We start from the raw sequence: 25537 nt of genomic DNA, 5'->3' as shown, positions 1-25537 counted from the left end.
AACGCAGCCCTCAGGTTCTTCTACCAGCTACAGCCAACCTTTTTTTTTGCTTCCCTTTCCGCATTAAAAAAAAAAAACCCAGAAACAATTTGATGATTCATGATTAAAAGTCAGATCACACCTAGAAATTTCCCTGAATCAACTACCTTGCCTGTTCAGGAGCTGGATGCAATACTATAGGCAAGGCTAGATCTGCTCCCACTGATACCTGTAGCTTTTCTTTGAGACTCCAGGACACCTTTGACTTTGCCTGGATCTCCAGCAGTCTTTACCAGTCATGTGTTGGAGAAACATTCCTGGATCTTTCATCTTACTCTTTTGTCACGACTATTATGGCTTTTCTGTCCTAAGCAGAAGCAGCTTCATATTTACTGATTCCTCTTCCTGTGCATTACTTCCTAAGTCATATAGACCATAAACATGCATAATTTATCCAAGAATTATTTCTAGGCTTAGTGAAAGTCCTTGTATCCTTTAAATTTGGAAATAGCAGTAAAACATTAAACAAATCATGTATCAATTCCCCTCTTTCAAAGCATCCTAGGCATGTACTAGAAATTGTTTTTTAAACAGCTCTTCTGATTTTTAAATTTCAAACAATCCTCAAAATACTTATTTCTATTCTGTTTTCTCCCTCTTCATTGTATATTTTGTCCTACCCGCAGCACCACTTCTGCATTATCAGTCATGTGAAACATCATCATTGCCAGCTCACCATACTGTCCACTGAGTAAGAATATCTTGTCATATCATATGAGCAAGTTACCTAAATATAGAATGTGGGGCTTTTTTTATTTGACACTCAAAATTAAGTGTGTTAAATTGCCTCATAATTGAGCCATTTATGGTATGAAATAGTTATATTATGCTATAATTTCCTAATGCTATAGTAAGATACTAACGAAACAAGATGTGCTTGTACTAGTCAGACAAGTAGTTAAAATTTATTCAAGAACTGCTAATAAACTGTTCTGTCCAGGAAAAGAAAATCCTGGCCAAATTGGCAATATAATATTATTGCTTTCAAAGGATGACCAAAATAACTTACTTGGTTCCTGATGCATTTATAAGGCAATTAGCATTTTAAGCCTAACTGAGATGATTCAAAGAGCGTCTGCTACACAATGGCTCAACATTAAGTATCTTACGGTACATTAGAATTACATCATGTGTGAATATCAACACATCAACTAAAGCAAGTTTCCACAGCTCCAAAGCATTTAATAGGTCAACACCTTGACTCCACACTATCTTAAGCAAGACAACGTTAGCAAATATTTCCTTGTGCAAACCAGTCCAGAAAGCATAAGATGAACTTCATATCACGCCAGAAGCACCTGGACTTTAACCCACTGTATTCAGCTCATAATTTAAATTTCAGATTTTCTGAATTTCTGGCCACGAATGGATCTGACCGCCATTCTAGCTCTTACCAGAAGTGCTTTCCTCGTCATCCTCTTCATGCCTTTCGGCTGTCCTTCAGGCATACCTGACTATTAAGCAGTGAAGGAGGATGAAATGCAGCCTGAATCAGGTGGCTAAGTTATCCTGGTTATTCCTGCTGCATCAGTCACCTCTTGGCTCCAGTGACAGGTGTACAGACAGAAAGAGCTTGTGCCGAGAGCCCTCCAGGTGCAGCGGGCAGCGTCAGGAGCTGTGTGGATATCGCTGCCGCGCTCGCTTGGCTGCCGACACGGCGGACTGGGTGCCTCGCTGCGGACAAGCTACACGGGCTTCAACTTCTCTGCCAAAAAAGGTGTTTTTTCACTCCCAGAGCGAGATAGAAGAACGTCCTCTCAAACAGGCTTTGCAAGAAGATAGTTTTAAAGTTATAGCACTAGTTCTGCCATGACAACTCATTGATTTCAACAAGCTCTTGTAGTATGAAGACTAGATACAATAAAAAGGCAATGGATGGTAGGGAACATGAGGATTAATCATAATTTTTCTTTTCCTTTCGTTAAAAAAAAAAAATTAAGCCCCCTGAGCTGATCATACCTGTAGGTTTCATTGTTTGCTTTTGTGAGCCATCATTTCACAGCTGATATTACTAAAGAGTAGAAGAGCCTTAACAGGCACCTTTTTTTAAAAAAAAAAAAAAACAAAAAAAAACACACAATTATTTTAAACATTTTATAAATACTCTAAGGATGCATAAGCATCCAGTAATTTTACAGGAAGTCAAGAACCTTGACCATCACGATACCCTGCCTGATCAAGGCAGTTTATTAGAAAGAGGTTTTGCTTCAGAGCAGCTTGTGCTTCAAGAGCTGCTGCTGCCTCCCGGCCAAACGCCTGGGGTTTCAGCGCGAGCTCAGGAGACACTGATGGGAATTCGCTCCTGCCGCAAATGCTTCCAAGCGGCAGCTGCTTCCTCCTGCTTTTGACCTTGTGGCCCTCGCAGCTCCCACCTGGACTTTGCAGGCAGCAGCGGGATCACAAGCACGCTGGGGAGCCACCACCACGTTTAGCCCCTTATCTCACGCCGCTGGCATCTCCTCTCTGCTGGGCTGAGCACGTTGCAAGCTGCAACCCAGACTTGCTGGAACTTGGCTCACCCGGTGTCTCCGGCCAGCAGCATTTCCTTGGGTTTGCTGCCCTTCTATCATGGCATCGCTTATTTCTTTCCTCAGCAACAAGAAGAAAATGTCTCCCATTCTAAGCCAAAAGAAGCGAGACTTTTGCTCCTGTGTGTTTCACAGCTAATCAGCTTTGTACCTTAAATCACCTTTTCCCTTTAGGCTCAGGTGCCTTATCAGGACAGTCGTGCACACAAGACTACAGCTGGTTGGGAACAGCCTGGTGTGAAAGAGGTGGGAATGGTCTGACCGTCCTCCCCGCGGAGCTCAGCGGGAGGACGCGAGCTCCCGCTGCCAGCCGGCACCACGGCTGCCCCCACAATGTTTCCCAGTCTCAGTCCTGTCACACCTCACGTTGACAGCTCCTCTGGTCCTTGGAAAGCTCAGCCCAAACACATGCGCGCGCTTCAGATGTTTCCGTGCTTGCTTGTACAAAAACACAGAATGCCACATTAATTTTGAGTTGCCATGGTAAAGAGAAAGGACAAAAAAAAATCTTATTAGTGAAAAGTGCTTTCTGTCATGACTTATTTTTAAGCTGTCTCTCAGTCAGTCACTATGTTTAAGATGTGAAACGTCATCAAAACGCAACCTCGGACCCACTGCAGGTGTCTCACAGCACATCGGTTCAGCTCTCACAGGCTGTGACCATCACTACCTCCTGGCCCAGACCGCAGCTTTGGAAAAAGGCCTGGCATGGAAGGGATAACTAAGCAAAAGCTGCTCAAACTGCAGCAGGGCCTGCGTCTCCATCTTCTCCTAATCCACCCATATAACACACAAACCCTAGGCAGAAATGGTTACAGGGAAGGGGAAGCAGGAAGTGAAAACTCAAAATAACACTTAACTTGCCAGGCCCATCAAAATAAAGGGGGGAAAGCGAGGGGGGGAAATACCAATCACACATCTCCAGTACCATTGAACACAATTCTAGAAAACGCTAACAGAAATATAGTGAAATCTCAAACCAAACACATCAGAGAGGAGTTTCTGTTCTCACTTGGTCTGGTTTCCTCTTTCTTTTTAATACCTGTCTCAAACAAAGTTGACTTTACCTTGCCAGAGCTACCATGAATTTCTAGTGCTTAAATCCTTCCCATGCACTAAAACTCAAAGCTAGTCCAAGCCCCTGAAATATTCTATATTAACTGATCATTATTTTTAAATGATTCACGTGAATTAACCCCTGATATCAGGACTGGAATATGTTTCTTCAAAGCAGCATGTCCAGTTTAGAGATAACATGCAATCCCTTGCACTCCAACTTTTACACGTGAGACACCTAGGCGATAGCAAAAGAAAGCTAAATTAGAGAGCACTCAAAACACCAGAGTGACCTGGCTCTAAAATAAACACAGGCTGGCTTAACTTTTAAACACAGTGCTGCCTGCATGCACATCATCTGACACAGCTTCCTGAAGAGCGTGCTGAAAAATACAGGATGAAACAATTTGGCTAAACACGCTAGCTCGAGAGGATAACTGAGCCGCGCGGAGGACTGGGCTCGTGCTCTCTTTTCACCCAACCTTTTGCCTAGATTGGAGGAAGAAAGAAATTCAGACACCTCTAAACTTTTCCCCATTTTCACTTCCTCTCAAAATCAGTAGGGAACAGACAACCGGCAGGAAAACCACCGGGAAATAAGTGAGTCTGCACAGTTGAAACCACTGAACCATCAGGCTGTAGATCCCAAAACAGAAGTTTTGGTAACATTCCTTTTATTTACTCACTTTAAAGAATGTTTAGTCAGAGCAAATATAAATGTTGGGAAGTGCTGGGATATGTATTAATGCCACTGTTTGCATGTAAATAAAGAATAGCTGGTAAAAAAGCTGGTACCTTGGCTGCTTTCTTTCCCCACATGGATTTTATGCTCCCCTCAAAGCAACCTACTTTACATAAACACTTACATTAGACCCGCTGCAGTTAAAATCTCACCATACCAAACAGTACTAAAGAGCTTCACAAACACATTTCCTGAGCCAACGCTGAAAATAACTCACAGGAAAAGGCTGTTGTTGAGCATTAAATGGGTCTTTCATCAATTTTCATTTCTTATTTGACTTTCTATTCCATCTGCAACATACTCTCTGAAGTTGCATTTTCTTAACCTCATGGTTATCTTAACCATTGGCACTTACACCACTGCTGTCAACTGGAGACAAGAGCCATGTCAGAGGAGTGGAATAAAGGTCAACATTAAGTGCCAGAGACGTAACAAAAAGTAGCTTCCCTCGTCTCAGGGAAACAAAATGAGCAGAAACAATGCTGAAATTAGGAAAGAGCAAACGTGGAGCAGGAGGGGAAGGAAAAAGTTTCATTTATGGAAGCAATGCAGCACCCACGTTGCTGCTAGCTGTAAGCAGGGAGCTGGGAACAAGCTAAAGGACACGGGTTTTCCTGTGCTCCAGGGCCTGCTCTGGCCTCCTCCCGCCGTGGCCCTGGCTGTCCCCGGCCCGAAGCCGCCCCACTGCACGGGCGAGGGCCAGCGCTCCGAGCCGACGCGGCGGCGCCGGGAGGAAGGAAGGACGGGGACATCCTCGTATTGTGCCCGCGGCATCGCTCGCCGCAGCACCGGCAGGACATTTTTGCCACCTGCAGCAAGCGCTTCCTTGGTGGAATACGAAAGGCAGCAGTTAACGGTGTAGTTCACAACAAGCCCTGCCCTGGTGCTCAGAAGGGCACTTTCAGTGCTGGCCACATGCCACAGATTTTAGACTGCACAAGGCGGGCAAAAAGGAGCCACGCAAAGGCTTTGCAGGGCAGCGGAGACACTGGTCCAGCAACCAGCTCCTGCACTTTGACAGGATTATCAAATTCCCACCCCCTTTGCTTCCTTGCACTCTCTTGTGCACCAACAAATACAGAGAAGCCCAAAGGGATAAAGTCAAAAACTTAAATATCTATTTTTATGCAACACCTGCTATACCATCTGGAAAATTAGAAATATTTCCTCTTTGCTGTTCCAGTTCTGTCAGAAGTTTCTCTAGGCTTTGGGTCTATGTCAACCTGCCTTCTCCATTTCATTTAACAACATGAACATCAACACGGAACCCTTGGAAATAGAAAAATATCCAAGACACACAGAATACAAACATTCTCTTTAGGAGACGCCGAGATCTTCGCACTTCTTTCCATTTCACAAAACCTTCCAACATTTTCAAGACTGGACTGTGTACTAGAATAAAGATTTGGTATTGGAAAAACTCAAGTTTTCAGATTTATTTCTCTCACAAATTTTGTCTTCCTTCTCCTGACAAGAAAATATTGGACCTCAAAATCTTTCTCAATATCAAAACTGCTCAAATCTGCATATCTCAAACACACTTGCACAGTTTGTCAAAATTCTATTAAAGCAAAAAAGTTCTTTTTATTCTGATTAAAAAATGATGGGTTTATTGTTTTCTCCCCTCACAAAGAGCTTTAGAAGTTTAATGTATTTTCCCAGATCACATGAGAGCATCAAAAGGTTATGCATTTTATTTCAAGCTGTACAGCAGACTAAATTATAGACCTGAACTACAGAAAGCCACCTCAATACTAAGGAAGATAATTCCTCTCATCAGGAAAATGGACCGTGGACACTAACTCTGGCATCAAGGTTGTGGCAAGAAAAGAAGAATACAAACCCACGTGCCTTCCTGAGCCAAAGATCCACCCTAAGTCTTCCACGTAGTTTCCCGCGCCATGCTCGGCCTATAAAAAAATAACTAACAGCACAAAATTAACCAAATCACTGCAGACCCAAGGACTGTGATACGACTAAGCAGGAGTCCGAGAGCGCGGTACATCCCCCGGACGGCAGTTCCAACACGATATACACACATACACGTACTTGCTTCTTCAAGTCCTCGTGCCAGAGCACTGGCACTCCCAGAGAGCAGCACCAGCAGCAGCAGAAGCCGCTCCTCGCCGAGGATGCTGCCGAGAGGGCCCTCGCAGAGCCCCGCGCTCGCTGCTCACCATCCCGGGGCAGGCAGGGCTGCGCCGCACCGCTACCTGGGACAGCGCGGGGCAGGGGGCAAAGGCAGGCACCGGGAAGCAGAGAAGGAAAAAGAAGCCTGGTGGTAACACAGGGCTAAAGGTTAGGAAGGCTTTTAGGAAGTTAAGTAATGCGCTGACTCAGTTATTCCATTGAAACTAGAACTGTTCCTGCAGAGCAAGAATTCAATGCACAAACAGGGGTAGCAGGACCTGGCTGGAAGCACAGGGGGTGACTGGAAGGCTGGACAAGACTGTAGAGCTGAAGGAGGAAAAGGAACATGTATTCTTCAGACCAGACACTAATCCACTGCAATCGATTTTTAAGCAGCAGATGAAATCCATAACCCACAACCCAGCCTCTAGTCATCAAGAAACTATATCCTCTTTCTATGTAGTTTTATTAAACGCTATGAAAATGTTATTGTACATATAAATATCAAACCCAGCACCTTCAACACCCAAAAGTATTTTAAGCATTCTAAGTTTAGAAAGCCTAAGTGTTAGCTAAATGTTTAAAAACTCTATTTCAGATACCGCAGTAGTTTAGCAATTAAGTACTTCACCCAAATTCTTTTGAACAGGAATGTGCTTGTTACAAAACCCTTCCCAGCACAGTCAACCACTAAGCAGCACTGCATTTATCCAGCACAATGCTGCTTAGAAGCCCTAACCCCAATAAAAGGCAGCACAGATAAGAGGGATGAGAACCAAGGAAAAGTGCTTAATCACACAGGGAGATTTCACTGCTAAAGTCAATACAGAAAGGCTCTTGCAGAGACATAATCGACCTCTGGGGACTCACACAGAACATGGTCTTGGTAACTACACTGCTGTTGTGCACCGAGGCATTTGTTTCTGGAAAGCCAATAGGCCATCCTAAATCAGCATGGGTGGGAGAAAATGGGAACTTGTATTTAACTAAATCAATAGGGAGATCTCAAGATATTGCTGTCCATGCGGCACCCTCCTCCTGCTCCCAAAGGCAAAAACCCTAGCAGGAAACAGGTTGCAGCAAGCCATGCAGTGGAAAATGGTCATGACACAGACAGCGCTAACCTGGATCAAGATGAAATAGCAGTTATTTGCAAGATCTTGAAGGAACACTGTCAAAGCAGCCAGTAAATGCAGTATGCCGGTCCCTGAAGGCTGGAGGACCAGACTTATTGTGACGTGCAATGCTCGTGCCTCCAACATCATCCCCACAAATGCAGAAAGGAAGCCCATAAGGTCTAGAGAAGTTTTAGCTTCTGCTTCCTGCTTATGTTCCAGGTCAGACTGACTTTTCCACTGCAATTTTAGATTACTTGACAACTGTACACTCAGCTTTACATCTGGGTTTAAAGAAGATTTTGCTGTCTTTTTCAGGGGGGAAAAAAGGTTACTAAAAAGAGACAGATAACATGCATAAATATTCCTTGCTTTAAAAATGGTGTTACCTCAAAGCAGGACTGTTTCAGCTCCTGGTTTCTGACAACATTAGAAAGCACAAACTTTACACCTCACTTAAGGCCTGCACTATTCACTTCACAGGAAAACAGAGGTACCTCTCCCTTTATCTGTAGCTAAATAATGCATTTAAAACTTCTTTTATATCAACTGTACGTTCCCTAGCCCATAGCATCTATTCTTCACTCACTTCATTTACAGTGTACAGAGAATAATGTGTTTACTTTGATGACCCATTTTAAATGGTAATCCAAGATAGGGACAAAATAATCATGCCCTAAAAATGTCTAGAGATTTCTTGTTACTACGATACAAAAAATACATGGATCATCTACTGCCAAAGTATTATCCCCTACTTCCTTTACTCAGAATATTCAACTAAACAGGACAACTGATACCTATACTATTAATTACCAGGCCTGTCACTGTACATTCAAATTTCTATGGGAAGGACAAAGCAAACAAAATGCATCCAAGTTTAAAGCAAACAAAATGCATCCAAGTTTAATATACAAACTTAGGAGAAGAGTGTCAGAAATTACCAGTATTCTCAATTTAAGCATGTGGGTTTTCCTAGTTGAGATAAGTAGGGAATTTCACAATAACCACAGACACACAAGCTACAGGATGAGATTTAATTTCTTCCTCTGGAAAGGCACAACATGGGTTAAATACATTACTTTCTAGTAATGGGAAATCTTGTGTTCAGAACTGTTCTACTGCACAAGCGCCAGCATTTCTCTTACTAGAAATCAAGGCAATCACTCTGTGATTTTCTCAGAACAATCTCATTTGTACTTTGGCTTTAATTATAAAATAAATTTGCATTAGAGATGCCATGAGCAGTACATTATAGACATTTTATGCATTGTGGTCTATGAAAAGAGATAAGCGTATGTTCTGACAGGTTGGGGAGAATACCAGGAGTAGTTACTGCAATAATGGTTCTCTGTCTTCTTGTCTTACCTTTCCTATCTAGTTCTTTAAGAATCTTTTACATTGATAAAGTGACTTCAAAAGGAGTAAAGATAATAAAGGATGGGCAAACCGGAGAAACTGCCCGCTTGGCTCCATGTGCGCTAGGACCCTTGGGCCATCTGCACCAGAGTGCGGAAGTCAACTTGGATGTGCCCTTCCCAACGCAGCTCATCTAGTTAAGAGATCACTGCCCCTTTGGAGTCCCTTTTTCTTCCAGGGAAGAAGACCCAACATAGGAATGAGCAGCTCCAGTTACAGATGTGCCACGGTGCAACAATGACTAAGGTACTGGGGAAGGTTTACGACAAGAAGGGGTGACTACAAATCTCATGCACTCATCCAGGTAAGAGAAGTATGGAACAACACAAGGAACAACTGAGGTCTTATTCCTATTGTGCTTCAACACGGGGAAACGTTCATTTTCCTTCTTCCTCAAAACAAATATTCCCCTTTACCCAGAACCACAACACATAAGCACATATCACACAAACACATCAAATAAATATCCCCTGCCTGGTAATCCCCTCCTTAGGGGGATCAAATCAAGGGTCTACCCAAAGAATGGGACTGAAGCCTCCAGAAGACACTCAAAGCTTAGGCTGAAGCAAAGACCATGCATGTAATCAGGAACTAGTAGCACAAAGTTTGCCAAGAGAAAAATAAAACAAGCAGCACTGTACTGTCAATGACAAAAATAATCAGTAAATATTTAAACACATATAACACATAATACAAACCAATGGCAAACCCATAACTAGTAACACTACTTCTCACAATAAAGCTTCATGCTTTCTTCCAGAGGTCAACACAGCCCAATGAGAATATTAATCCTAAAACCATTATTAATGAAGGATACCACTTAAATATTTGTCTTCGCCTATAAAAGGAAACATATTCCCCAAAAGAATGCCAAGCTTTCAAATTCTTTAGAACGTGCACATGCTTCACACACACAACCAAAAGACACATGAACTCAGGAAAATCATGGTAAACATGGCTATGTATAAGCTGGCTCTTCCCTTCTTGCCCATATGCAATCAGTCTCAAAAGTGAGAAGGAAGTGTAAAGAAACTTGGTGGCCACTACACTATAGATGGCCTGTGTATTTCTTTCAAATCTGTAGCACTTGCCTTGAGCCAAAACTCAAAGATCTGCAAGATCAACTGATTTGTTGAACATGAGAATTTATATAATGACATACTGAGTCAGGATAATGCTTCACTTAGCACCATGGACAGACAGAACTTATCGAGGACCTACAAGTCAACCACTCTCTCTGGTCCATTCCTTTTCCCAGCACCCACAGTCACAGTATTACAGATGCTAAAAGGTCTGTTTCTGCCTATTCCATTTAGCGTGTTTTGGACACACTATTTGTGAGTCAATCCCATCACTTTTTGAATCTACTGATATTACCCATCTCCACTGCCTTCTGATACAACTAAATCCACAGGTTCACTTCCCATTCTGCAAATAAGTGCTTCCATTTACCTGCAGTCACAAAATCCTATCTTTCAGTAATACTCTGTATGAATCACACAGAAAGCTTCTCATTTAAATGTGCTAATTTTATTGCATTTGTGAGATTACTGACTTTATTGCATCTGTGAGCATGGGAAGATTTCAGTTTCAATGTATTCAGAGAGAGGCAGTACCTTTTATTACACCAGAAGACCTTTCAAGACCTGATGAAGAAATTGCATACCCTAAAGGTTGCCTCTTTTTCCCAGTTGCATCAGCTGATCTAAAAACAAATGCATTCCCTCACAAAACTAGTAACTATGTATTCTATGAAGGCTTAATCCAGTTCACCTCAAGACTAAGGGAAGGTTCATTTGTCACCATTTAATTATTCTTGAACACAAATACATATCTAATTGCTTTTAATAAACCTGGAAAAGCACACGTATAAGTAACCAAGGTTTTATCAGGCATGTGGAAATCTAGCTCATTTTTCCTCCTGCCTCTTCCTCTCTTCACCAAGTGAAATAAGTTTTCAAAACTGCAAACACACCTGGAAAGATATAAAGCAAAATGACTGTTCTGCTGATGTTTAATGGAAGGGATACAGACTCTGCAGGCATTGTGTAAGCAATAAAGGCATGTTTACTACCAACAGAGCTGCAACTGAGCAGTTTAACTTCCCTTTTCTCTTTATCTTACCTGTCATGCCTCGAACGCCTGCTCGTAGCTTCATAAGGCTCATCCACCACATACATGCCAGAGCTCTGGTCTTCCACACTACTGGAGCTTTGCCATTCAAAACACAGATTTTTACCAGCACCCAAAGCAAAAGGCAGGTTCTCATACTCCGGAATTTCCTCGTAGTGACGCACGTTCTCATATTCTGGAGCACAATTACTTGTCAAATAACTGAAATGCGTCTGTGGCAAATGCTCTCCTGAAAGCAGCTGCCCCTCTGAAGGCTCCATCCTTTGATGAGTTCGCATCTCAGGCTGACTTCTGTTTCTCTGCCTCTTCTTCTGTAAGGCTGGACTACTTATTTCCATGGAATGTGCCTTTGCAGATTTACCTTTCCTTTCACTGCTTATGGATGCTATATTCCGACTGCTACCATTTCCATGCCCTTCCCCCGCGGAATGGCTAGCAATAGCACTGTCCATTGAGTGGCTGCCTTTAGACAGAAATCTATGGAAGTCACTTTTCATTAGGCAAACTGACAGTTTCATATTGAGGAACTTTTTCAAACTGTTTTTCTTCTGAGGGTCTTTGCAAGGTTTGTCTGTCCTTTCCATGTCCACAGAAGAGAGAGATTTGGCTCTAGGCTTGGTCACAACAGTTGCATGGTTGAAGCTTGTAGTGACATTAGGAGTTTTTAATGATTCAGAGTTTCCTGAAAATGGAAGAATAGGATGAGGTAACTTCCAGACGGGTTTTTCGGAAGAACGTTTGGGTATGTCACAGGAAGCCAGCAGGCCTTGCTCTTTGGCTGGCGTATGCGTGCCATGAGTTCCTTCCAGAAGGCTGCTGGGTTTCTTATCTTCACTGCAGGGGTAAGAGCTTTTTTCAACAAGCTCTGCTGACGCAGCTTTTTTCAGCAGTCCAGCAGCTGGTAGGCTGTGTCTCTGTGGCTTCTTAGGAACAATTTTTGGGGAACTTTCATCTTTTACTTTAACTTCTTTATCTTCCATTTTTTGTGGGGAAACATGAAGGCTACTGGAAGTGGGCGAATGCTGACTGCCAGTTAATTTGAGTTGCTTTGGCAAACTCATGGACAAAGCATCACACCTGATAAAGTTAGTCCTTTTATCCACAGCATCTAGACTACTAGCATCATCTGTTGTTTTATCCACCGTGTTAACTAAGTTAAGGTCTTTCTCTAAAGAGCATTCAAAGTTTTCTACCAAATTAGAAGTCTTACGTGACATCTGTGGCAAAAGATTTTGTGATGTTGACTCCTCAGTGTCAGCAGGTTCCTTCACCTGATCTATTTTCTGTGCAACATTTTGAGTTATCTCAGATTTTTCAGAACGAAGCACTTCTGTATTTTTGTTGTAAGAAACACTCTGACCAAGAATGTTAATTTTTGCTGGCTTTTTAAAGCTTTGATCAGAAAGTCCAAAAGAATCATTCTCTGAACTAGATGGTTCCTTTGTTCCTTCACCTGCAGTGTCTATGCCATCCTGACGGACTAGATAGGCAGCGCGTGGCTTTCTTGGCTTAGGAATTGGAAGAATTTTGGGGCTCGCTACTAAACATGTTTCAGAAGAAAGCGAAGTCTTTTCTATGTCTGCTTTCACACACGTTTCTTCTGAAAACATACCACTGCTACTTAAATTCTTGTTTTCGAGGAGTCCCTGGTCCAATGAACAAGAGCAATTGTGGTTATTTTCACTTAGACTAGGGCAAGTTTCAGACATCCCAAACTCAGCAACGGTGAGCTTACTGTCAGTATTTTGCTGCTTCCCGTTAGCCTCCTCAAAAGAAGATGAAGGCTGCACAAGTTCCATAAACTCTGTTTTAACATTGTTCTTGGAACTGGTGCTATTGCCTCCATTAAGTTTGTCTGCACACTTGTGTCTCATGGGACTGCTGTTAGGGAAGACACTGTGACTTAGAGCATCTTTCAGCTTCTCTTCTAGAATGCTGGCTTTCAAAACTACCTGATTTTTATTTGCCAGTTTTTCATTGTGACCATTGCCCAGAGCTAGTGCAGCCTGTTCACCTACTTTGACGTTCTCCAAGTTTTCAAAATGTTCAAAAATTATCTGACTTTTACAAGTGTTATCCCCATTTCCAAGCTTATGAAGGCATTCAAATTTGCAAGGTGACATTGGTAGAATATATGCCGTGTTATCAGTACTCTCTTCTGAAGTTTCATTTTTATAGTTCAAGTGGTCCAGTGTTTGAGTAGAATCTCCCCGGTGCTCCTCCAAGCTTTTCGTGCCCTTCCTCAGACACGATGCAGGTCTAGCTTCTACAGTGGACAAGCTCTTAAGAACCTTTGGTTTTGGTGCAATTGCTGGCTTAGTTTTCTTTGTTGCTTGTATAACACCAGAAAGTACAACATCAGGCTTTGGTGCAACAGGTGGAGGTGTCGCCTTCTGTCCCATAGCAAATTTTGGTTTGGGGGCCACCGGTGGCTTCTTAATTTCTGGGGAAGATGGAAAACAAACATTTTAGCCACTATCAGCCCATACAGCAACTTCACCTGGCACCACAGTATTAATAGAAAATTTGAAACATCTAAATTACATGACCTGCATAGAGGATACTGGCATTTATACGCATATATTTTCCTCTTAAGGCTTATTTCTCCTGTCCCCAGCACCTTTTTTTTTTTTTTTAAAGCATTTCCTCCTTTCAATAGGCACAATTAAGGAGTAAAATGAAAAAATGTTCAAGTATAACTTGCTTCTCAAAAACTCTATGAAAGTGTGTATGAAAGCCCAGATACTAAAGTATGACGCTAATGAAAACAGAAGCAAATTATCTTGGTTTTGCTGTCTGAACTCTTCTAACATGTAAGGACGGTGAAAATGAGGTTAAGTGCCTACTGTGTAATCAGCCAGGAACATAACAGCCAGCTAAGGTAATCATCAGCATGGTTTAGTCCCTTCCCCTACCACCTTCAGAAGCATTTACCCTAAAAATCCCCTCTCTCCTTATTTTCAAACATTATTTACGTGGATTGCTGTACTGGCTGTAAAACTGAGGTCTGTCACCAGCAATACAGGGAAATGGGTCCTTTGGGGTGAGGCTCATGCAACAACTTGTAGCAAGTCGGTACTTTCCAACTTTAAAAATAAAATGTTACTTTTGTGCAGTTGTTCCCAACACATCCCTATCTGCCATGGAAGCAGCTACGACGGGTGACGCACTCAATAGTGGTAGATACCAAACCCTGTCAAGAGCAGAGGGCAGGATGGTGACAGCAAGAGGAACTCGGGGTTTGCAGGGTTTGATCTCGCTGCTTCTGTGCACGTGTTTATTTTTTAGGATATGCCTGAGACATTGCAACAACACAAGATTATCTGTGGCCAGTGCAAACAGTGGAAAGGCAATTGGAGATTTCTATGGGTTCTCCGTGATCTTGACATATGAAAACTGATTTGAAACGCACTTCAGAGAAAATTCTCCCAGAACCCTGCAAATTGATGATTTGTGTGTAAATGGACTGCCTAGGCCATTGATCAAAAAAAATCAGTATTTCCTTTGAACTGTGCTGGGGTGGGCTTGTTGGAGAAGGTACTTGTTTTAGGATGTGCAACTATCACTTAATCTCTATGCCAGAAATATAAGAATGAAGTTGTAGGCTTGTTCTTTTGTTTTTTTTTAAGAAATCGCTTTTTAAAAAAAAAAAAAAAAGCAGATGCACTGAGATGCAAGCATTTCCCAAGCACTAATCTGCTCCTTTAAGAAGGCTGCCAGAAACAATGTCTTTACTATAGAAACAGGAAAACCATGTTTTTCTAGGACGTGAATCACTAAACTGTATCCAGACTGACTCCACTTAGCCTCAGAATAGTTGTCCTTGATTCAATTATATTAGCAAAGAGCTAAAAGAACTAAACCCTATGGCAGAGGCAATTTCTGAGGCATCTTGCAAGAGGGAATGCTCCACCTTTTGAAAGAAATACTGCAACACATAAGAAAATCCCAGTGAGCAATGGCACAGCTATCAGGTACTGCGAAGGCTGCACCGCCTTGGGCTTCCTCTCCCAAGCCAGGTATTTCTCATACTGTGGACAGCAAGTCAGCAGTCGGCTGGGGGAAGAACTAGCCATTTGGCTGGGCAAACGCTCACCCAAAAGAGCAGATTTCTTGCACGCTCAGAATCATGCAATATAACTGACTTACCAGCTGGACAATTATGTGATTGCAAGAGAGGATGAGTTTGTTTTCTACAGCGAAAACAGATGACAGACTGATCATTTGCTCATGAAACACTACACTGTGGTAGACCTGGGCCACGTTCAATAATTTTTATTAAGTTATTAAAGGTCCCTGAACAGGAGGAGAGAGACGGTCTGCTTGGGAATCCTCCCTAATCCCCAAATGAGATAAAGTGCAGAAGATTTAGAAGATAAAAAAAAATTGGCTAAGTAAATGATATCCTGTGGAGTATTAGTCCCACTCGACAAGCAGAAGTCTCTGTAGCTCAGAAGCGTCTCTATAGTAGAGCCACCAAATATTTTGGACAGCAGTCAAACTAGATCGGCCTTTCAACAAGCATTAATTAGAAGGAATTTGAGAAGGCACGACATAAGACCACTACCTGAATACAAGACTCAAAATTAAAGCACAGAAGTAATAACAGATACAAAGAAAACAAATCTATTGTTCATACACCGATATTAGAAACCTGGGTAATGGACAAAATTAGAAAAAATCCCTCCTGACAATGTGTGAATCAGTAAGTTTTGTGAAGCCTAACAGAATTTTCAAATGACTTCAGTGCTAAAATGCACTGGAATAGAGTGAAGAGGCAGGTAAGCTGCATTGCATATTAAAAATACAACTATCTGCTTTGAATCTATTGCCAATTTCATCTAGTTTGAATGGAGGGGGGTAATGCATTTACAAGCACAGTACAAGGCTCAATATCAATGCAGATCTGCAATACCTAACCAAATCAGAAATTAATATATTGAGCTGCCCTCTCAACTTATAAAGCAAAAGTAAAAAAAATCCAGCAGAAAGAAATGCATAACACTTTTTCCTCAACAAAACATCTTTAAGTTTTTGAAAATACAAGAGATGAACCTAAGAAAAATAATAATAAAGAAAGATCACAGCAACTAAGCAAGAGTAAATTAATAATAGATCTTGAGTGGAAATTGTGAATTGAAGTTCAGTTCATCATGACCTAATTTAATTCATCCTGTGCAAATCCAAAGCAGTTATACATAATGCACTGCTTTAGAAAAGGCAATTTCCCATCCTGCAAAGAAAGGAACCAAAGGAGGAGGCAACTGCTACACATAAAGGTGTAGGCAATGACTAGAAGTCACATGAGAATGACTTTTTATTAAATGAAAAGTGGAAAAAAGCTTCTTTTGTGAAGAACAATAAATAAAAGCAAGGAAGCAACAACTGCATGGGGTGGTGAGTTCTTTGGGCAATAGTTTTTCCCTGGTGCCCAGTGGAACCGTACACCTAAGAACAGGGATTGTTGGTTATACTTAGAAGGAGAATAAAAACTGAAGAGAATTTGGAGATCATTGTAGATAAATACATGAACTCTGTGCAGGTGTGCAGCTAAGATAGTAAATAATCTTACAATTTAAAAGGAGATAAATATAAAAAGAGGTAAGGAATTGAAGATTTGAAGGTAGGCAGCAGCTGCCAGGCTCTTCCTGATGTATTATGTCACATCTGTGTATTCTTAAATAAAAACTTGGGAAGAAGCCAAGAAATAAGATACTAAGATGCTTCTTGTAGTTAAGTCAAAATAAAACATGCCTCAGATCCCAGGAAAAGTTCACCCTATTTAATCTATTCAATCATTTAATTGGTGAGATGGTAATAGCATATATAATTATATATGTGTGAAAGACTTCTGATGATAGTTGACTCTCTAAGCCAAAAAGCAACGACATAATGAGACCCCATAGCTGAACACTGAATTTTGACAAGTTCAAACTAGAAATAGGGCTTTTAAAATTATTATTAAACCACAGAGATAATTAGTTTCAGGAACTTCTTGCCTAGGGTTGTGGTGGAGTCACCAGCACTTACAGTCAGCCTAGACTGACTTTCTGGGATACCTAATAACTTCACAGGGTATTTTGCACTGGATATTGGATTCTCTGACCCATGTTACTCAATAAATCCCACTGTCAAATGCTTTACTGTGGTAAACATTGCACCTTGTTAAGTTTATTCCCATGCTCTGGGGGTTCTTTTGAACTTCCATGCTTGGGAATGGCAAAAGAACAATTAAAAAAAAATCGTGCTTATCTATACAAGAAAACAAGGGCAAAAGGTTCTGGCCAAAAGGAAACAAGTTTATGTTCTCTGATTATCCCAGTCTTCCTTCAGAAACCAAACCAAAAGGCTATCCAGAGGATACAAAAATGCAATAGTCCTTCTGACTACCAACACAGGCTGTTGTGCGCACAGAACCTGATATTCCTCCATCCCGATATTCAACATCCTCTGCGGGGCCGACTCTAACTACCCAAGAGGTGCCCCCTTGCCAGGACCCTGCAATCCCCCCTGAAGTGATATTCTTTTGGTGTCATGAATCCATAAAGACACAACAGGGTAAAACAACTAATCGATATGACACGAGAGCACACCCAAGAGCAGCTTTGCTGTTGCTGGGACTACTCTCAGCATAAAACACTCCAGCCCAGGGGGGAAGCAGGCGCAAAACAAGCATCCCACCGGTCAGGCTTTGAGCAAGCCTGTAGGCAGCGAGCGAACGATGGCCCTGCATTTGGAAGGTGGATTCAGGGAGTGCTGGGAGGGCAGTGAACGCGCCACACGGAGAAGCAGGGTCCTCAGCATCCCACAGCTCAAGTTGTCTAGCGGCTTAAGTTTGAACGACTCAAGCCAAGACACTCCAGTTCAAATGTGGTTACTTTTTCAGAAGCTACAGAAGAAGAATTTCATTAGATAAGCACCTCAAAAAAAAAACCAAAATGAAAATATTTTGAGCCCATGAATTTATTTCCTGCGAATGACTTTTGCCTTTGTCCTTATTTTATCATCACGCAGAGGCTCTAATTTTTCAGGTGTCAAACGCTAAAAAGTAAACAAAAGGAATGAGTCATGACATCCTGGAAGACAAGACATGAAGTTTTTAAAGTAGAAGGGAATATGATGGCTTCCAAGCCCCCAGGTTTTCAGAAAACATCCTAAAATAAAACTGCAAAAGGAAAAGATGAAATTCAAAATCTCACGTTGTTCAATGACTTGTTGCAATAAAACAGGAAGGCTGGGGACAATTTCAGAGTAAATGCAGGAGATGAATAAACAACCCTTTAAGATCATACAGAGAGATAAAGCTGGGTAACTATAATGAGACTTGACATATCAGAGGGTTAAAGGGACACTAAACCCCGTAGGCTTCGTTTTCTCAGACCTTAAAAGTAATGAAGTGTGATAGGAAAAGTCATGTCGATTCTCTTTATTCTGTTCCTGCTATGATTTTTTTTTCTTTTGAGTTACATTTTTGACATTAAAATACATTACATATTTTTCATTGCTGCTGTCAAACCAAATTGCAATTTTGGGCTATATATTTCTCCCACCATTAAATAAGTCTGTATAGATTCACATATAAGGGCACTTTCATCAGCAACAAGTAATAAATGTCAAACTCATAACTCCAAGCTTTTGTTTTTCCCCTTTTAAGGCAAAGAACATATTCAAAGACAGGATAATACTCTCAGACAGAGAATGAGTAGATGCGTATTCTTTGTATATGATGCTGATGAACGCACATTACACAAAAAGCATAAAGGCTGATCACTATCATAAGAATACCACAACACTGCGCTCCAGAAGGACTTTGAAACCACCCATGAGAGACAGCTCAAGCCCTGGGGGCTAAACTGAAGGGGGAGCAGAAGGAAAGCCAGGCTCTTCAAGCTCCATCTGCAGCCTCCCCATCGACAAGCTTTTCAGAAGGGGGCTAGGCTACCGAGCAGATGTCAGAAAGCCTATCAGCTAAAATGGCCCAAATCAGAGCAATAACGAAGCTCACAGTGTGAATAATGCCGATATTCGGAAGATCGTAGGGATGAAGTTAAGACCCTGGGGCCTGCCAGGGCTTATTCGCGCGCCGGCAGGTCCGTATCTGAGGACACGGACTGGGCAGCAGGAGGAGGTGGCAGACTTGGAGCCGCTCAGCCCTGCCACCGGGTCACGAGCCCCCATCCTGCTGCCCGCACTTTTCCATACCCGCGCAGGGATATTCTTCAGCCCCCCACAGCATTAGCACCATCTTCCCGCTTCCCTCTTCCTGCCCGCGGCCGCTTTCAGCCTCTCCCAAACGCGCTTTTTTCCAAGAAGCGCTCCCACTTTCTCCTCAGCGTCCCTTGCCCGTTGGCCCCCGGCGCCTTCCTCCCCGTCCTCCTCCTCGTCGCGCGCAGCCCCGCGCAGCGCCCCGCCGAGCTCGGCTCCCGCTCGCGCAGCTGCTCCGCTCGCAGGAAAACACGCAGCCGGGAGCGCTTGCAAACACGTCCAACCCGCGCTCCTAACGCGGGGGCACCCGCAGAGCGAAACTAAAACGCGTCTAACAAAAGCGAAGGGGGTGGAAGGAGCAGAAAGGAGCACTAAGTCGCCTTCTCTTTCCCCGTGGGTCACTAAGGGACACGCCGGCGCTCGGTACCGACTAGCGCTTGAGCGGGGACGCGCCGCGAGCGAGGCTGCAGCTCCCGCTCCGAGCGCAGCCCCGGGCGCTTGTGCTGCCCACGGCAGCCGCGGGCAGCGCAGCTGGCGCCCCTGCGGCAGCGGCTCCTGCCCTCGCCGCCGAGCTGGCCCCGAGGCACCGACCGGCGGCAGCTCCCCGCGCTGCTCCCTGCCCGCCCGCCCGCCGCCCGGGCTCCCCCGGCACTCACCAGCGGAGCTCATGGCGCCTCCGGCTCCTCCTGCGCCGCTCCCGCCTCAAGCCCCGGCCCCTCTCAGGGCCGCGGGGACGGAGCCCACGGTCCCGCCGCGCCGTCGCCTGGCAGCGCCGCCCGCCCCGCGCCCCGCTCCGCCATAACGTCCCCCCGCCGCCGCCGCCGCCGCCGCCGCCGAGTGAGCCCGCAGCGCCCGGCGCCGGCTCGCGCCGCCCGCCGCCACCGCGGCGCCCCCTACCGGAGCCGGGCAGCGCCGCGCCCAAGCGCCCGCCCCGCGCCCGCCCCGCGCCCGCCCCCCGGCTCCGCGGCGCCCCGCGGGAGCTGTAGTCCGCGCGCGGCGCAGGGCCGGGCCCGGCGGCGAGGGGAGGCGCCGCCGCCGCTGCCGCCGCTGCCACCGGCGCGGCGGACTCGGTTTCCCAGAGTGCCCGCAGGGGCTGGCATGGCGGAGAAGGATGACACCGGAGTTTGACGAAGAAGTGGTGTTTGAGGTGGGCGCGGGGCCGACCCGCCGCGCGCTGCGCACCGCGGACACGCGCGCTCTCTCCGCTCCTCGCCGGCGCGAGGCGCCGCGCGCCCGGCGGGGTCGGCGCCTCGCGGCGCGGCGGGAGCGGCCGTTGGGCAGGAGCGGCCGTTGGGCAGGAGCGGCCGTTAGGCGGGAGCGGCCGTTAGGCAGGAGCGGCCGTTGGGCGGGAGCAGCCGTTAGGCGAGGATGGCGGCGGCGGCGGCGCGGGCCCCGCCAGCCCCTCGGAGGCCGGGGAGGCGGCGGCTCTTTGTGAGGCGACCCCGGCGCCATCCCCCGTGCGGGCGTTGCGGCCCTGGCGCGCCCAGGCCCTGCGCCGGCTCCCTCCGAAATGAAGCGCCCCGGCTTGCGGCCTGCTGCGTGCAAGTGTCTGCGCGGTGATCGGGCAGAGCGGAGCCGGAGTGGGTGTGCAGGTCTCGAGAAGTTGGGGAAAGTAGCGGCTGTCGTGCTCGAATAGCTCTTTCCGTGAAAAGTCCTCGACCCTCGTGCATCTCCACGAGGATTTGCTCGTGCATTTCCTCATTAACGCGTGTACTGGGGCTTACACTGACCTGTGCTAACTGCTGGATTGGGGGATCCAGGACAAAGATAGGAAATGTTAGGCATGGCTATTAAATCCTGTTTCTAAATCAGTGTAACTCTTGTGAATGGTGCATTTTAGTATGCATTCACCTGTGTTCCCAGTATAGAATCTACCTTATCTTCCGACTGCCTGTATGACTTACAGGATTTGCATCAAATATTTAAAGTTACACTGCGTGTCCTGTTGGGTAATGAGGTTACACTATGGTGGGACCTACCATGGCTAAGTATAAAATCTGTTGCTGTGATCCAATGACAAAAATCAGATTGGTCTGCAAAAGGTGAATGCAACTGCATCTTCATGAAGTCATGCTTGTTCTTTTTTTTTTTTTTTTTTTTAAGGTGTACGGGAAAGGCAATAGGGAAAGATTAGCTTTAAAATGATGAATTATTATAATCCTAAGACTCCTGGTTTCACCAGCAGGGAGAAAACTCCTTGCATGTGGTGTTCTTTGCCTCAAATGAAAGTAATGCCTATTCTTGGCTTCGGTCTTCACCGCAGAGTTTGGGGAAAATTTATCTTACAGCTTTGTGTCTAGCCACAATTAACCTTTTAACTTAAATTAAAAAAAAATCCTGCATAGGAACCAAAATGTATCCCTATATATGTGTATTTTTTGTGTGTTTTGGGAATCCAAACCCAGATACTTTGCAGTACCCTGGTAAAGTATCTTCAGGCATGTGGCTGCTATTACAGGATGAAGGCTTCCCAGAGTGTTATGAACCTCCTTTATAGAGATGAGCCAGAGATGGGGATTAGGATGGAAGAAAAACATATTGGGTAGTCAGTCTTAAAACATATTTCTTTCGTTGTTATTCTGGGGCCTAAATTCTCCCACTCTGTGGTGCTTGTTTTTTAGGAAGCAGCTACACTGTTTCTGTGTTTCTGTGCCTCTGGTCAGTGTTGGAAGGTCTTCAGTGTAGTGATCTAGGTTACTGCCAGCAGCACTTTTCTGGGAGTTTTGTGCTCTTGTGAACACGTTATCAGTCAATGTTACAGGCAATAGTGACAAATTGTCGTGTTTGTTCCATTAGTTATACCTTCATTACACATATCATGCCGACTCATTCTTCCAGACTTCTACTTACTTCAAACCACAGAAAGGTGGCTGTTGATGATCTGACTTCTATTCATATTTCTGTGAACATCTGGGGAAGTTTTAGGGCATTTTCTTACCCTTCTTGTTTGCTTTGAGTTTAATCATGTTTTTTTTATCAGTGGCTTTGGCTGGAGTTTCCTTAAAAAGCGACTCTTCTACCACGAGACAATATGGAGATTAGAATGAAGAAGGAAATGGACAAAACATGTTTGGTTTTGAAAACTCCTAATTTGAGCCTTTTGTCATAGGAGTTGAGATGCTCATGACATAGGAGGAACACTGCAAATGTGTGGGAAGTGTGTCAGCATGCCAGGCAACTCTTGAGACAGTGAATAATCTGTGCAAAGCCACTGTGAAGAAAAGGCATGAGAGCTCGTGGTCTAACAGCTCGTACTACTCCAGTATTGGACTCCTGTTATTTTCTTCCCCCTCACCTTTCCTCTCTTGCTGCGTGCCAGAGAACATGAGCTCTGTCGTTCTGATCACTCATGCTAGAAGACGAGATTGCTCTTCCTTTGTGGCTTGTGCAGGAGCATCCAGCATCTTGCCCTTGTTCTGTGTCATTGCAAAATGTCGAGGGGAAGAAGTAGTTACTGCTACTTAAAACCTGCTCACTAGGAAAATTATTGTTTATCTCTTTGGTCTCACTAGAATCACAAGGAGGAGATAATGCATTAAAATTTTTCTGGAGAAATACCTAGGTTATTACTTCATGGTAGGTCTGATGATAATGAGTAGCCAAGGAGGCTTTGGGATCAGAGGATTTGCTGGTATGTGTTATAGGAAGCTTCTGGGTATCCCTCATGACATATATGGGGAAAATGCCGTTGATGTTGTATTCAGCTACCAAAACTGGAGTTCTCTTTCAAGATAATGTTCCCTAACTTTTTGACAAGCATGTATCTCACAAGTTAACATGAAGAACCAAATTACCTTCCTCGCTACTCCGTCAGTCATACGGCACTTTGCTATTTTTCCTTACAAGTTTTAAAAAGAGAAAGAGCAGACTGCAGCAACAATGGGAAAATTAAACTTACTAGGGACTGTCATGGTTTATGAGGCATTCCTGGGATGTCCTTTCCTGTTCCACACCACAACTGTGTCAGAGTTATTTTCTGCACCTTGCACAGGTCGCAGCCCTGTCCGGCAAGCCCTGGCTATAAGGATGATAGGTGTCTGTATTACAGGTTTGGTAGCATCAGAGAGGTGATGGGCCATTAGTTCATGAGCTTTCAGAGACCACTCGTTTGTCTCGCTCTCATTAACATGTGCGTGTGAAGGTAGGCAAACAGCAGCACCGCCCCACGGCCCTAGGGAAGCAGTATTTCCCCTGAAGAAGTTAAGAGCCATTGCAGATCATCTTGATTGAATAATAACGAATGACGGTTGTTTTACAAGTCCAGAAGTGCTGTCATACTCTGTTTGGTTGATAAATGAATTTCTGCAGCACACTGAATTTCAGTCACTGACTCCATAGTCTCAGCGCTTTGGTTCTTTTGTTTGTTCTATTTTGCAACCAGTTGCTCTTGTAATTAAAATGCTAAAAAATACTGAAGGGGAGGGAAGAGGCAGAACCCAGCAGACACCAAGATGCCCCTGATACGCTTGGCATCTGTTCGTCTGCCAGCACAGCATCAAAATAAAAACTGCCATGGCATCGAGCAAATTATGGAAAAAAATGGAGGAATGGTGAAATTCTATATTTGTGTCTGGCTTGTGACATTACAGAAGATCATGGGAGAGGGTAGGGGGAATATTGAAATTCTTGACAAGAGTTTTTAAATGGAGTAGAAGAGAGAATGGTGTAGTGAGGTGTAGTGAGTACAGTAATTTCTGATTAGGTAAACCTGAAAGCAACTGTATTCCAGAATTGTCGGAAAATTGCCATGCTTTGTATATTCTGACATGACATTTGAAGTGCATTAGTCATTATTTTTTTAAATTAGGACTACGATATCTGTTTTTGTTTATTTATTTTTAAATAAGTGCCCCTTCTGCAGCCAGCCATGTTCCTGCATCATTTTTCTCTTGGGCAGTTTTAGAACCTAGTTGTTGTGATGATTAAAAACTGCTATCTAATTTCTCACTTGAAATTTATTCATGGCCACTTAAAGCCCACTTGTCCTTCTGCTAATATTGCCCATTAGCATTTATAGTTCCTTCTTCCCCTGGAATTTGCCTTTCCTAGTGTATTTATAGAGAGCAATCTTACCCTGGTTTTAAGTATTTTACTAAAATGAGTCATCCAATGTATATTAGTCTCCTTTTACAAAACAAGTTTGCCATATTCTTCTTTGTCATCATTGTTCCTTGTTTGCGTCGGCCTCAGTTCAAGTTCATCTTTATGTTGACCAGCAGCGTGGCACTCGCTGTTCTTGCTGGGCTCCTGTGCAAATAGCTTCCCTTGTCTCTGCTGAAAATACTTTGATTCTTGCATCTTAGGGCTGCACACAACTTTTTCAAGACTTCATACTGGTAACTCAGTTGTAATGTGTAAATGAGTGGCTAACCACTCATTTCTGTCTTTTTTTCCAACAGCTTCCAAGTTATTGGAAAACTTGTTTTCATTTGTCCTGATGTGCTTAAGTCCCCATGTGTTTTTTAAGGCACCATATCTTGCTGTTGTTTGCTGTTAAATTGCATGGCATTATTGGCAACCATGCAGGTTCATCCAGTTCTTTGCATATGACTTTTCAATCTTTTTCTGTGTAAATGATGTTATCAGGAAATTTCATTATTGTGCCCTTTTGGTGTAAGGGTGATTAAGGAAAACTCAAACGCTTTGACCAAGCACTGATTCCTGAGGAACTCCATTAGTAACCTTCTGATCCACTAGTTTTTCATTCAGCGCAGCCCACTCTTATCTCTGCTGTCTACATATTTGTTTCCTTCCCATTTTTTTTTGTTTTAATTTTGTCAAAAGTATCCATATCCCATATGGCTTAGTATCAAAAGGCGATATAAACTTCCTGCATTTTCCTTTTTTGTCTATAAAAATGAGCCATCTTGTCAAAGAAAAAAGTCAGGGGAGTTTGGCACAGTCTACCCTGGTGAACCCGAGTGAGATTTTCTTTGATGATGTGTTATTTTTCTCCACCTTTGAATTTTGCAAGAGAGTTATTCTTAGTAGTATGATGGCTTTTGATCAAATCCATAGGCCTGATATATCCACCATTGCTTTTCTCTCCTTGTAAATGTAGATGCTGTGTTTGCTGTTTTCCACTCACAAGCTTATAGGTTTATTAAAAATCCTTCCTGCAGGAGCTTTGATCTCATGTGCTCATTCTTTCAGCATACAGGGGCGACCATGAT

The 25537-nt window shown here is 43.8% G+C and overlaps 1 protein-coding gene across 1 annotated transcript in view; it reads right to left on the bottom strand.

Moving 5' to 3' along the window:
* Window positions 1–20083, bottom strand: part of FGD6 (FYVE, RhoGEF and PH domain containing 6) — a 59649-nt gene extending 39566 nt beyond the window's left edge. The window contains exons 1-2 of the mRNA XM_088532946.1: window positions 20021–20083; window positions 11151–13602 (exon numbers count right to left, since the gene is read on the bottom strand). Coding sequence (XP_088389072.1) covers window positions 11151–13602; window positions 20021–20033 — 2465 coding nt within the window. The 5' untranslated portion in view covers window positions 20034–20083. The remainder of the gene's footprint in view (window positions 1–11150; window positions 13603–20020) is intronic.
* Between the last annotated feature and the right edge of the window lie 5454 nt (window positions 20084–25537).

The sequence above is a fragment of the Tinamus guttatus genome, unplaced genomic scaffold, assembly GCF_059628265.1.
Source record: "Tinamus guttatus ecotype Peru unplaced genomic scaffold, ASM5962826v1 Tinamus_guttatus_pri_ptg000472l, whole genome shotgun sequence".
Lineage (NCBI taxonomy): Eukaryota > Metazoa > Chordata > Aves > Tinamiformes > Tinamidae > Tinamus > Tinamus guttatus.
This window is presented reverse-complemented; position numbering and strand designations above follow the sequence as displayed.